This window comes from Procambarus clarkii, chromosome 48, assembly GCF_040958095.1.
Source record: "Procambarus clarkii isolate CNS0578487 chromosome 48, FALCON_Pclarkii_2.0, whole genome shotgun sequence".
Classification (NCBI taxonomy): domain Eukaryota; kingdom Metazoa; phylum Arthropoda; class Malacostraca; order Decapoda; family Cambaridae; genus Procambarus; species Procambarus clarkii.
The window spans coordinates 32389213-32402001 of NC_091197.1; the positions used below are offsets into that span (position 1 = coordinate 32389213).

The window sequence follows — 12789 nt, forward strand, 5'->3', positions numbered from 1 at the left end:
AGGGGCACAACCGCCCCAGAACTGCTAGCAGGCAACCCCCACAGCCCCGGGAACCAACAACAGAGGCCCCGGGGCAGAGCCGTCCTCCAAGCCCTCCGCCCTTAAAGAAAAGCAAGAGTCCATGGGAAAGGCAACAAGAAAGGGCCGCTGGTAAGACCCAGAAGCCTTGGCAGGAGACACAGGCTCAAACCTCCGTCCCCAGCCCGAATGGGGCAGCCCCCGAAAACCGCCCGAGTCTCTGCCGCAACTAAACCCCGCCCCGACCCCGAAACCCGCAGACGGTCCGGAGCCGGGAACATGGAGGGAAAGGGGCGAGCAGCACCTAACCAAACGGGGCGGCCACTAGGCATTCGAGTGGGAATCCAACCTAGCATGTTGCAGCAACCTAACCTAGCTTGCAACACGGATGCCGCCTGTACTCTGAACAGTAATAACATCAGGAGAGTACTGGAGAACAAGCAGAGAATCACTCGCAAGACTCTGTTTCAAGGTGTCAGTGACCCAACAGGCAGCATAACGGAGGTAAAAATGGCGACTGTCACCCGGAGACAAGGGAACAGCAACCATCGATCCCGTACAAGACGGGTTGGAACCCGGAAGACACAATCAATGGTCCCCCGAGCCCAGACAGGGGTTTCCAGGGCCCGTAGGGTAACAACTACGGGAAGCCCGGGCAAGGTGTTGCTAACCGGTTAAGAAACCCAAACATAACAAGAGGGTAGATTATAGCACTGAAAACCCCTGAGACGTGTACAATCACGGGGGCCTAGCAGAGGGCCGCCAAACACTACCAGTGGAACTATAACCACCTTAGGCAGACCCCCACCAGGCATGAAAAATTAAAAACAAAAGAAAAACCCCGCAAAAGTACACCGTCTCCAGAGGCAACAGAAACCGGCCGCCGCTTAGGTGGCAGGCTGCACAACACCTTGACGCCCTAACCAGCACAATACCAATCCCTACCCAGGGCCAAACAAGTGCCCCAAGCCCCAGCTGGCCCCAAGGGTGAGGCAAATGCTGAGCAGCAAGAACCTCTATGGGAATGATTCCCGAACGCCCCAGGAAAGATAACCCTGTCACGCAGGGGCAGTACTCACAGGGCGCTTAGGGAAGGAAGCCCCTAAGCGCATGCAGCCCCTACACCGATGAGGTACTCCTGGCCACTGCACAACACAACACACGGCAGTGAACGCCACACAAGGCAAACACCGCCTAGGAAACTGAGGCCAGAGAAGCGTCTATCCCGGTTGACATTAGCTTACGAACTGAAGCTAGGCAGCCGGTGCGGTAGGTCCAGGGCTCCCCCTCCCTCTCTCGGGGCGGGAAGAGTTGTGCGGAAGATCGGCGCAGCAGTAAAGTGTGATGTTTGCTTGTTTCCTTGGGATTGTAGGGAGTTTCTACCTCTCTGTTCATTTTTTTGTTTTAGTTTTTTACCATGTGGGGTTTGTTTTGTTATGCCTACCTTTCTGGGTGCCTAACCCCGGTCGATGGCAGATAAGGAAAACCCCAACCACAAAGGGGTTTTCCAGGGCCATTGCTCCCTGAAACCTCTCTGAAGGGGCCAGGTTCTGGCACTGGTCCCCTGGTAGGTCTGAACTCCTTAGCTAATGTCCCGGTCTAATATAACATACATTAGCCCGATAAGCTCCAGGGAGCCTCTGGGTCTCCCCACAGAAAACCAATGTTGAATATAATGAAAAGCCATTTTCTGGGCGAATCCTGGAACATAAAAGGGTGCAGCCAGGCACTGAACGACGGGCAATGAATAAGTGTCCCGTGTCCCGGCTGACAAAGTCACTAGACCATATAATCTCACCTGTAGGGCAGAAGCACTATCGGGTCACGACACAGCGTAGCCACGTAGTAGTCTGGGAGCACTGCTAGTAGAGCAAGTCCAGAGATGCTTGTGCAGATCTTGTGCAGGGAAGAGGAGGAGAGGTGGAGTAGGCGCCACACCTAGCCACCCCCACACCCATAAGCAGAGAAACAACTAGAAGTGTCCCCCACATATAACCCAGAACGACCCCAAAAACCAGGGGACGATGACTGGAGAAATAAGATGAGCGAAAGTAGTGTATATCCCGGGAGAAAGTGCGCTGTACACCGACACTTATCTACATCGACCAAAACAAAACAATCACCCCACTGCACATGCGCAGGACACATGAGGTCCGAGCTGCACCACTCGAACCCCGGGGAGGGGTGCCAACAAGGAAAAATGGAACTATTATTAGTAATGTCAAGACAAAGGAAGGAAAGAGGCGACTATTAAAACCGGAAACAGCATCGAAAGAAGAGAAAAAGGGACAAGAGTACTAACTGGTCCTAGAAAGGACTGGAGGTAAGCCCCACCGGAAGGCGACAGATGTTCCAATAATGCAGAAGCATCAAAGACCCACTCGAACCTTCGAGAACTAAGACCAACAAGCACAAAATCCCGGAGGCATAGATGCACCAAAGAGCATCCATGACTAATGGACAAGCAGGACCCGAGACAGCAGAAAATAATTCCGGCATGATGCAGAACACAGATTACAGAGAAGAAAGGTGGGAAAAGTGAAGAAAATACTCCACAGAACATTTGACGGATCCGATGGATCGGAAGGTAAACGGAACTGAACCCGGGGAGGGGCTCTTGCCCAAAGGCAACTCGTACACAGAGGGGAAGAAAGGAAAACCCCACTTCTTGTAACAGTAAGCCCCGCTCAGAAGGTCGGAAAACCCAAGCGGGGTCCAATGGAGCACAAAGCCCCCAAGTCAGCACCTATCTAACCCCGGGGGTGAGACGTCCTCCAAAGTCTCGGCCTCACAAGAAAAAGCGGGGAAGGGCCAAAATAGCAGAAAGAGAGGGGGCCCACTGATCAGACCCCGGAGCTAAGGATGGAGGAACATACTCGAAAGCCTCCGACGCAACCCCGGAGCTAAGGCTGGAGGAACATACTCGAAAGCCTCCGACGCAACCCCGGAAAGGGCAACCCCCGAACCTGCCCAAGTCTCAAACCTCGAAACCCTGCCCCGACCCCGAAGCCCTCAGACATCTAGGAGCCAGAAGCAGGGGGGGGGGGAGGGGACCGAATGAACCACAGGAGGTGAAGAACGAGGGGCACGAACTTAACCAAGGACGACGCGACCAACACCCCCCAAGTCCAGGTCATAAGAAGCAAAACGGGGTGGCCACAGGGCATCCGGGGAAGAAATCAAACTAGCGCGTTGCAACAACCTACCCGGCAATGCACGAGCCGCCTGCACCTGAAGAAAGTCATCAACAGATTGGGTGATTGGAGCCACAAACAAGCAACAAAGCTCGCAGGACTCAGGGTCAAATGTGTCACCGACCCAACAGGCAGCATGACAGAGGCAAAAACAAGAGTGTCGCCCTGAAACATGGGGACAGAGCAACCGTCAAACTTGCACAAAGCGAGAGGGGATGCAGGGGTCTCCTCCAACGGACCCGAGTGTCCTCGCGGGGTTTTCCAGGGCCCCTAGACTGGGTCTGCTAAGGGTTATCCCAGGCAGGGTACTGCTAACCAGCCTCCCAAACTACCAAGCAAACTGCTAAAAGCTGAACTCACGGGACGTGTCCACTCACGAGGGCGAAGCAGGGGCTGCCACTACAAAACGACCCTAACGTAACGAGGAGGGAGAACACAAGGCATACCCCCCCCCACCCACCAGGCAAAAACAAAAAGAAAAGAAAAACCACGCAAGAGGACCACGTACCTGAAGAGAACAGAGCCGGCCACTGTCAAGGTGAATACTAGGTATGCAGTACCTTGTGCCCTTACCAGTGCAATAACTACCACTTACCACAAGGCAAACTAGGGTGGAAACCCCCACACACTCGGGGCGGCCAAACACCAAGCAGGGAAAGGCCAACATAGGTAGACCCAAGGTGGCTTTGTGGAAGGGAACCCCATGCCCCAAGGGTGGTACTTACAGGGCACTCAGGGAAGGGGACCCCAAGCACATGCAGCCCGAGTACCTGAGAATTATTACACACAGAGATCACACTAACGTGATGCATCAAATGAACAAATTCACAACGGCCGTGACGAGGATTCGAACCTACGTCCGGGAGCATCCCAGACACTGCCTTAATCGACTGAGCTACGACAGGGTTAAAAGGGGGGGAGGGGTTGTGTAAAATCCTGGTTTGTGCCTCGGAGAGGCTACGGGATCCAGTAAGTTCAGTAGAACTTCGGTTTCAACCCTTTTAACCCTATCGTAGCTCAGTCGATTAAGGCAGTGTCTGGGATGCTCCCGGATGCAGGTTCGAATCCTCGTCACGGCCCTTGTGGATTTGTTCACCTGAGAATAATACTCCCAGCTCACATGACTACTGTAAGAGCAGCACTGAAAACAATTAACAGCACTGAGAGAAGATTGGAGCTGGAGCCACACGAATAAGCATGATCCCATCAGCCAAGGAACTGAGGTGAGGATCGCTGGTGCGAGGGGTCTGGGGCTCCCCCTTCGCACTCCTGGGAAGGAGGGAGCTGCACAGACATGCGGCAAGGCTCGTGTGACGTCATGCGTGTTTGCTCGTTTTTTCTTTTGGGGAGTTCTGTCCACTCATATGACGATTTTCGTTGTTAACCAGAATAGGGGTTTGTATTGTAGCGCTTACCTTTCTGGGTGCCTGTGCCGGTCGATGGCAGATATAGAATGCTCCAAATCACATGTGCATTTCTATGGGCCAGTGCTCCTTGTGCCTCTGTGAGGGGGGGCCAGGTTCTGGTTCATGGTCCCCAGTAGACCTAGAACTCCACCCACATCGACTGATGCAAAATAGTTAGGGTATCCATATCAGCCATGGATAGCTCCGGAGAGCCGTAGGGGCTTCCCCCCAGAAACAGGGACTTGCTAGGGAGGAGGAGAAACCGCAGATTGTCATAGCAAAGGCGAGATTCTAGGTTAAGAGACACAACCTAAGGCAACACAGCCCGACAAGGCCCATTATCATTAACGAATTACTGGCTCACCAGAACCCTTCTAGACTATCAAAATCCCCAAAATCAGCCCAGGACAGGTTAGCAAAAACTACCGCAAGAGTAGTTCATTCATATGTTCATACACATGAACATCATGTCCCTGGGAAAGACTGCAGGCTGGCTAGACTTTTAACACTGCGGACAATCTGAGATATATGAGCCTTGGAACAGGAGAGCAAGGAAATAGGATCAGCCTATAACCTATAATCCACCTTTAACTGGATTGTACGTAGATGAGGTTCTGGGATTTCAACTACAGTATTCCCAAAGTCTGGCCCTGGGTCAGGCTCGAGTTGAGAGAGCTTGGTCCAACAGATAAGACCAACAGATCTGCGTTGCTTGGAGCGGCCCGCAGATCCACTTATCCACTACAACCTGGTTGGTCTGGCACTTCTTGCAGAAAAGTGTCCATTTTTTTCTGGAAGACTTCCACTTTTGTTCCAACAATATTTCTTATACTAGCTGGAAGGATATTGAACAACCATGGACCTTTGATGTTCCTACAGTGTTCTCTGATTGTGCCTATGGCACCCCTGCTTTTCACTGACTATTTTGCAGTTCCTTCCATATCGTCCACTCCAGTATGTGGTTATTTTAATGTGTAAATTTGGGACCTGGCTCTCCAGTATTTTTTCCATGTATATATTAATTGAACCTCTCTCGCCTCTCTTCTAGAGAGAACATTTTGAGAGCTTCGAGGCGGTCCCAATAATTTAGGTACTTTATCGTGTCTATGAGTGCTGTACATGTTCTCTGTTCTCCCTCTATTTCAGCAATCTCTCCTTCTCTGAAGGGGAAAGTGAGTACTGAGCAGTACTCAAGACGGGACAGCACCAGTGCTTTAAATAGTATGAGCAGTGTGATGGGATCCCTGGAATTAAAGGTTCTTGTATTCCATCTTATAATTTTCTACGCAATGCCATATTTGCTTGGTTATGCTCCCTAAATATTAAGTTGTCAGACATCATTATTCCCAAATCCTTTACATGTTGCTTTACTACTATGGGCAGACTTGATTGTGTTTTGAACCCCATATTTTGTTTTTTACCATACCTAAGTACATGGAATTTATCATTGTTTAACATCATGATATTTCCTGCTGCCCAATTGAAAATTTATTAATACCAGCTTGTAGCTTTTCAACGTCTTTTACATAAGTAATTTTCATGCTGATTTTTATGTCGTCTACCAAAGATGACACGAATCAGTGACACAAAGGTAGCGGTGGAGATCAGCCATTGGATGCAGAACATGATGCAACCCTAGCCTAACCAATCAACCATCCACAACCGAAGAATCTCTCTAGAAGCCATTTGAGCACTGGTCACTAAGCTCCAACCCAGAGATAAAGCCCCTCTCAGAAGATCGGTCTGGTGACGTACCTCACTGGTTCAAACTTCTCAGCTCTTCATATTTGGTCTTTCTGATGCATTTTTATTGCCATTTATATGGCATGTAGGTGGCTGATTTGATGGTGTCCCACCTGCATTCATCTTCCAGGCAGCAGTACAAGGTTGCTTGGCACTCTTTTCGACATTTCTCTTCCCTTCATTGTCGTTCTTGTCTCCATTTGGGTAGTGCTTTCGTTCCTTTTTTGGTTGTTTCTCAACTGACATCTTATACTTAATACTGTCGCCTCTTATTTTTTAGCGCTAGCAGAGCTGCTACTGTTTGTGGATAATATCTTGGTGCTGTTTCAAGGCATTATTGATGTTTTCCTGGTTTTGCATCATTAAAGCATCAATAAGCATTACTGATCCTTTACAGTTCCCATTCGGTCTGTGATTCCTTTTCTCAGGAGGTTTTCCTGTTGACGCTTCCCTCTGGCTGTAGGGTTGGGGAGCTTCATGCTCCCACGAAGAAGCATGAAGCTACACCTAAGAAGGTGTAAATTTTGTTCTTTTTGACCCTGGTGGGCGTTATGTTCATTTGCAGCCATCTCCTCCTTTTCCTTTTCTTCACCTTTCTGGTGAAGAAAGAATTGGTGGGCTTCTGATGAAGTTTTTTGGTTATTGATGCTTGGTTGGTTTGACCAGGGGTGCATCAAAGAGCCACCACCAAGTGCATGCCACTACACTTGGTGGTGGCTCTTTGCCCTACCTTAATGCCACCAATTCTACTTTGGTGGATGCTTTGTGGGTTGATCATGTTTCCTTAATTCCCTCTTCCAATCCTTGTGTTTCTCAGGTCATCTGCAGTGTCATTAATTCCAGTCAGCCTGAAGGGCTATCCTCATAAATATGCTGCTCTCCTAACATGTCCTGGGCTGATATACAGGCATGGGCTTTTGGTAGTCTAACAGTGTCTTGGCAGCTCGGTATTTAGCTATGTTCCTGGGCCCCATCGTACATGTGTTGCTTTGGGTCATCTTTCACGACCTACGGTCTTCTTCATCTCGATTACCTGCAGTCTCTTCTCCCTGGTAAGCCCCTGGTTTTCCTCCATGGGTAGGAGGAGACCTTACCCTTCAGGGTGATGCAAAAAGGGTGCCACAAGGAGTTTCCCCAGAAAACCAACATCGAATGTAATGAAACGTCTCTTTCTCAATGAGCCCCAGTGGCTCCCTAATTCCCTCCCTCTCTTTCAGGTTCATCGGTGGGTGTGTCATCACATCTGCTCATGAATTGGTTTGGAGAGATGGAGGAGACCTGGAGCTTCAAGCCCCCCCATCCATGGTGGGTGGGTGGGGTTAGTGCTAACAAGATCACATTATTTTTTTTAAGAAATTGATCATTTGTTTACAGTGTTTAGGGGAATTCATTTGGTAGTTTTGGGGCTTTGATCTCTGAACCCATCAGTGGTCTGTATTGGTTCACTGGCTTTCTGAATGCTTTCTCAGTGGGGTGACAGTATCACCTGTTCTCTGTACCTTTGTGAGTGGTCAGGTTCAGACTCTGGCCCCCACCAGGCCACACACAACTCCACAGCTGATGTTACCTAGCAGTTGGGAGTCATCTTAGGGAGCTAGCTTCAGGGAGTCACAAGGGGTTCTCACAGAAAGGTACATACATTTCATTACATTCTAGACTGATTTTTTTTCTTGTGGATGAACCTTAGTACTGTAACCCCGCGATTATCCGGGATTCGAACATCCGAAAAACGCCCTTATACGGCCAAAATCGTGAACGGATAAAGTTATCACAATATCCGGCCAAAATAGCCACAGGGACCAGATTAAAGCAGGTTTTCTGCAGAAATTACACTATCCGGTCAGTCCCCCAGATAATCGTGCCTTTGTCCGTATATGAAAACATGAGGCAGGCCATACGGTATTAATCCCGTCTGCCCGAGACTCGAGGCGCATGGTGTAGGTGGGGATGGGGTGGGTGGGTGGTGTTGGGAGGGTGGGAGGGGTGCGTCAGGAGGGACTACCTGGGTACAGGAATTACCATTAATTTTAGAACAATTAATCATAGCCAAAAACAAATAAAATAACTACTAGTAATTATGTAATAACAAATAAATAAGTTTCCTAAAAGCATTGTGCACAGGCTGAAGTTTCCTTCAAAAATATTGTGAATTTTTTTCCTCCTGGCGGCCTACGTAACGCTATGGCTGCCCCAAGTGGACCTGTCCAACACTGGTCAACCCATGTGCGTCCGTCCCTCGTGTTATACACAGTGCTGCGCCATTAGTGAAATATTTTTTTAAATAACTTTTTTATTTTCATAGTAACTTTGAACATTTTTGGCCAAGACTATTTCTGGTAGCAGCATCAATCGTTCTGGAGGTGTTAAGAGGAAGAAAGTTGTCCTAACAATTAAAGACAAGTCACAGTTATACGCCTCAACCAGTGCGGCCTCACAGTGTTGCGCCATTAGTGAAATATTTTTTTAAATAACTTTCTTAATTTTCATAGTAATTTTGAACATTTTTGGCCAAGAATATGTCTGGTAGCAGCATCAATCGTTCTGGAAGTGTTAAGAGGAAGAAGATTGTCCTAGCAATTAAAGACAAGTTACGTGTTGTTCAAACAGTGAGGCGTCACAGGCAGCCAAGCGCCTTCAACAAGTGAGGCGCCACAGGCAAGCCAAGCTCCTTCAACAAGTGAGGCATTATAGGCAAGCCAAGCGCTTTCAACAAGTGAGGCGCCACAGGCAAGCCAAGCGCTTTCAACAAGTGAGGCGCAAGCAAGCGCCTTTAACAAGTGAGGCGTCACAGGCAAGCCAAGCGCCTTCAACAAGTGAGGGCATGCAAGCGCTTCAACAAGTGAGGCCTCACAGGCAACCCAAATGCCCTCAACCAGTGAGGCTTCAGCAGCTGGCAGTCAAAACTAACTTAGCTTAATGAACTGTACAGTAATTTTAAGTGTTAATTTTAGTGTTGTGTTAGTATAGGTTACGTAAATTGTTAAGAATTTTTAACTTCAAGATGTGTGGCATCAATCAAGAAGACGAACACCAACAAGGTAAGTTGAGGTTTCTAGTTGAATATTTAATAATTGTATGTGGCAAGGCAATTCAAATTATGTTGTTTGTAGTATAAAAATAGTTGGAAATGGTCACTTTTGGACTCGTAGGTGAAAAAGTACCATTATCCGAAAAATGTGATAATCCGGCTGGGGGTCCTTCCCATATAGTCCGGATGATCGAGTGGAGACAGTATTATGTAATAAAAATTAAAAAATTGTTTAGTGTAAACTTTTCTTACCTTCATATGAATCTGAAAATCCCTAATACGCCGTTGGTCTATGATAATCTGCTGCTCTAATTCTTCCTTTCGTTGTGTCTCTTCTCTAAGACATGTCTGAAGTTCCTCCTGCTGCCGTCGCATTTCCCTAACACTACTCTCCAATTCTGCCACCCTACGGAAAAATAGATTATGATGCTTTTCCATCTCACATAAGAGAGTAGGAACACAGATGTTATAGTTGGTAATTTCTGAGGGGAGCACTTTATGGCTTCCTGAAGCTACTATGCTGATACAGTGCTAAACTACTAAGTACCATCAGTCAGAGTCCTTTTAGGCATTATTGAGACAAAACAGACCACTGCTGGTTGTAAGGAAATATCGATGCCTCAAACTTCCCAAAAGAACTCCTCCAACAATGTAAACAATCAAAAAGTTATGAAACTAATGCAAGATCATTTGCCCCCCCCCCCTCTGCCCCTTATTTCGGGAAAGGAGGGAGGCAGACCAGATCAGCAGGCTACCCCACCCTTAGTTCTTGCTCATACTAGTAGACAGTGTGTGGTGCCCTCTCTTTTGCTCTGGCTCCCATGTTCTGCATCAGCTAAGTGGTGGTCCTTGCCTTTCTGGTTGCTGCGCAACCTAGGCATTTAGGATGCTTGGGGCTGCATATGCACATGGTTTCCTGCTGCCTTTGCACTTCCAAGAACTTCTTCCCTGCAGTGTTCGGGGTTTGCTCCTTTAGATAGCTTCCTCACTGTAGTAGTCTTCTCCCTGGGTAAGTCCATTTGTTCTTTGGCTTTCTGTCTTCCCTGGGGTCGTAAACAAGTTTTGGTTGGCAGGGTGCACTGAGGGTTGCGCGACCCAACCGAGCTGAGATTGGCCTTCTCAGCCTCAGGTGAGCTGAGTTGGTCTACGTATACCCATTATTGGGTCTATCAGACTCTACCCTTCTTCTTTCATTCCAAAAGAAGACTTCCCTTCTTTGGAGGAGGAAAAACAAAACAAAAACAGGAGGGCCTGTTTCCTAATCGGCATTCCAGCATATCAATCCCAGTGCCTGGGATTCCTGCAGGGCCATTCCCTGCAGACCTTGGAAAACCTCTGCAGGTTCTGTGGTCCACTGGATATTCCCGCTAAGCCCGCACTCGACCTGAGCTAGTTCTAGGGTTGTGCATTGTCTGTGCCACAAGGTACCTGGTTGATACCTGGTTGATGGGGTTCTGGGAGTTCTTCTACTCCCCAAGCCCGGCCCGAGGCCAGGCTTGACTTGTGAGAGTTTGGTCCACCAGGCTGTTGCTTGGAGCGGCCCGCAGGCCCACATACCCACCACAGCCCGGTTGGTCCGGCACTCCTTGGAGGAATAAATCTAGTTTCCTCTTGAAAATGTCCACGGTTGTTCCGGCAATATTTCTTATGCTTGCTGGGAGGACGTTGAACAACCGCAGACCTCTGATGTTTATACAGTGTTCTCTGATTGTGCCTATGGCACCTCTGCTCTTCACTGGTTCTATTCTACATTTTCTTCCATATCGTTCACTCCAGTACATTGTTATTTTACTCAAGGGTGAAGCTCAATTGTTATTTTACGTTTACATTTTCTTCCATATCGTTCACTCCAGTACGTTGTTATTTTACTTAAGGTGAAGCTCATACCTCTCTGCCTCTGCCATGCTGCCTAGGTTGGTGACACCTTCAATGCTGAGTCATGTGGGGACTTGTTCTCTGCATGTTGCTCACCTATCAGACACTTGTGATAATGTTCAGGGTTTTTGGGCAGTGACTATTTTATGCTTGAGGTTTTCTGTTTTACGGTGGTCTGGGTTGTGTGCTCAGTTGGATACCCCAGAGCTGCCCCATGTGTGACCTGGATTTGGCCTCGGTCATGGTTTGGCCATGTTGTGAAGTTCTGGAGTCATCCTGGATGGCAAACACCCCTTTGTTTTCTCTGTGAGCTGGGCGTGGACTTTGTCACTCCCACTAGGTTGTGTGCTGTGAGGCTTCCTCCGTGTTACAGGTTTCTGAGAGGACGTCTTTTTTGCGCATCTCCATGTCTGCCTGTTTGAACTACTCTCCTGAAGGACATTAAGATGTTGCAGATTCAAGTTTTTGTTCCTTAGTGGTCAGCTATGGTGATTGCAGTAGACCTTTGAACTTGTTGCAACTGGGAACCATCTGTTGGAAATTTCCAACATTTAATTATTAATCTCAAGTACAATAGGATGTATTTCCTGTACTAGGCATCATAATCATCTAACACTTAATTCCCAACATTTAGTACTTTAAGAAGCAATTCTTGTACTAACCATTATTTTACTAATACCACTAATCAGTAGAGTAATAACATAAATCCATATCATACTACGTAGTATGCATGTCAAAAGTTTCCTAGAATCTATGGCGTGTTGCACCAGCCAGCTCGACTGAAGAATATGAATCTACATTTAAGAGTATTGTGCTAAATTCTCCCTTATTTCAGCATTCTTTAACAAGAATTATTAGCTGATAATACTATATATTCACCATTGATCAAGCAATATAGGGGAAGGTTGACATCATGGTTGATTTGCTGAGATCATTTTATACAGTTACAAACTGTTATCACAGAGATTCATGGAGGAAAGAATTTCCCCTATAACCTTTTTGTCTATGTGAACTTTGTTTCATATTAATTGTCACATAGCAAGAGTTTAATTAATATTAGCTGTCTTATGATAAGCCTTGTCCTTAATATCTCGCATAGTTGGGCAAATTATAGGAGTTATTTCCTCTGTTCCAACACACCATGCTATTGCGCATGTGCAAGCGAGACGGGTAAGGAGAGAAAAAGCACCCATTGTCCTCGGCTAGAGATAGTGTCTGAAAGCTTGCAATATTTACCGGCTCAAAATAACGTCATCCTTCCTACTGCAGATGTCAGAGTTTCGGAACAGCTTCATCTTTTCTCAGACACTAGTATCGGCAAACGTTAAGTTCCTATTTACTGTTATTGTTTGTGATCACAACTAAATATCAGGTAGGACGTTTGTCGTCATGCTACATGACAACTAAAAATTAACAAGCGAGTTTATTTCAGGCCGCTTTCACATTTCATTCAGAAATATGTGTGGTAGACTATCTTTTTAGATAGTATTTACATGGTACTCGTATTTCAGCCCATGTTTAATTG

General features: G+C 47.4%; 1 protein-coding gene across 1 annotated transcript in view; it reads right to left on the minus strand.

Annotated features, from left to right (window-relative positions):
* cos (kinesin-like protein costa) overlaps positions 1-12789 on the minus strand; it is a gene marked incomplete in the record, with an annotated part of 235189 nt that overhangs the window by 64114 nt on the left and 158286 nt on the right. The window contains 1 exon segment of the mRNA XM_069302674.1: positions 9642-9795. Within this exon segment, the coding sequence (XP_069158775.1) occupies positions 9642-9795 (154 nt within the window).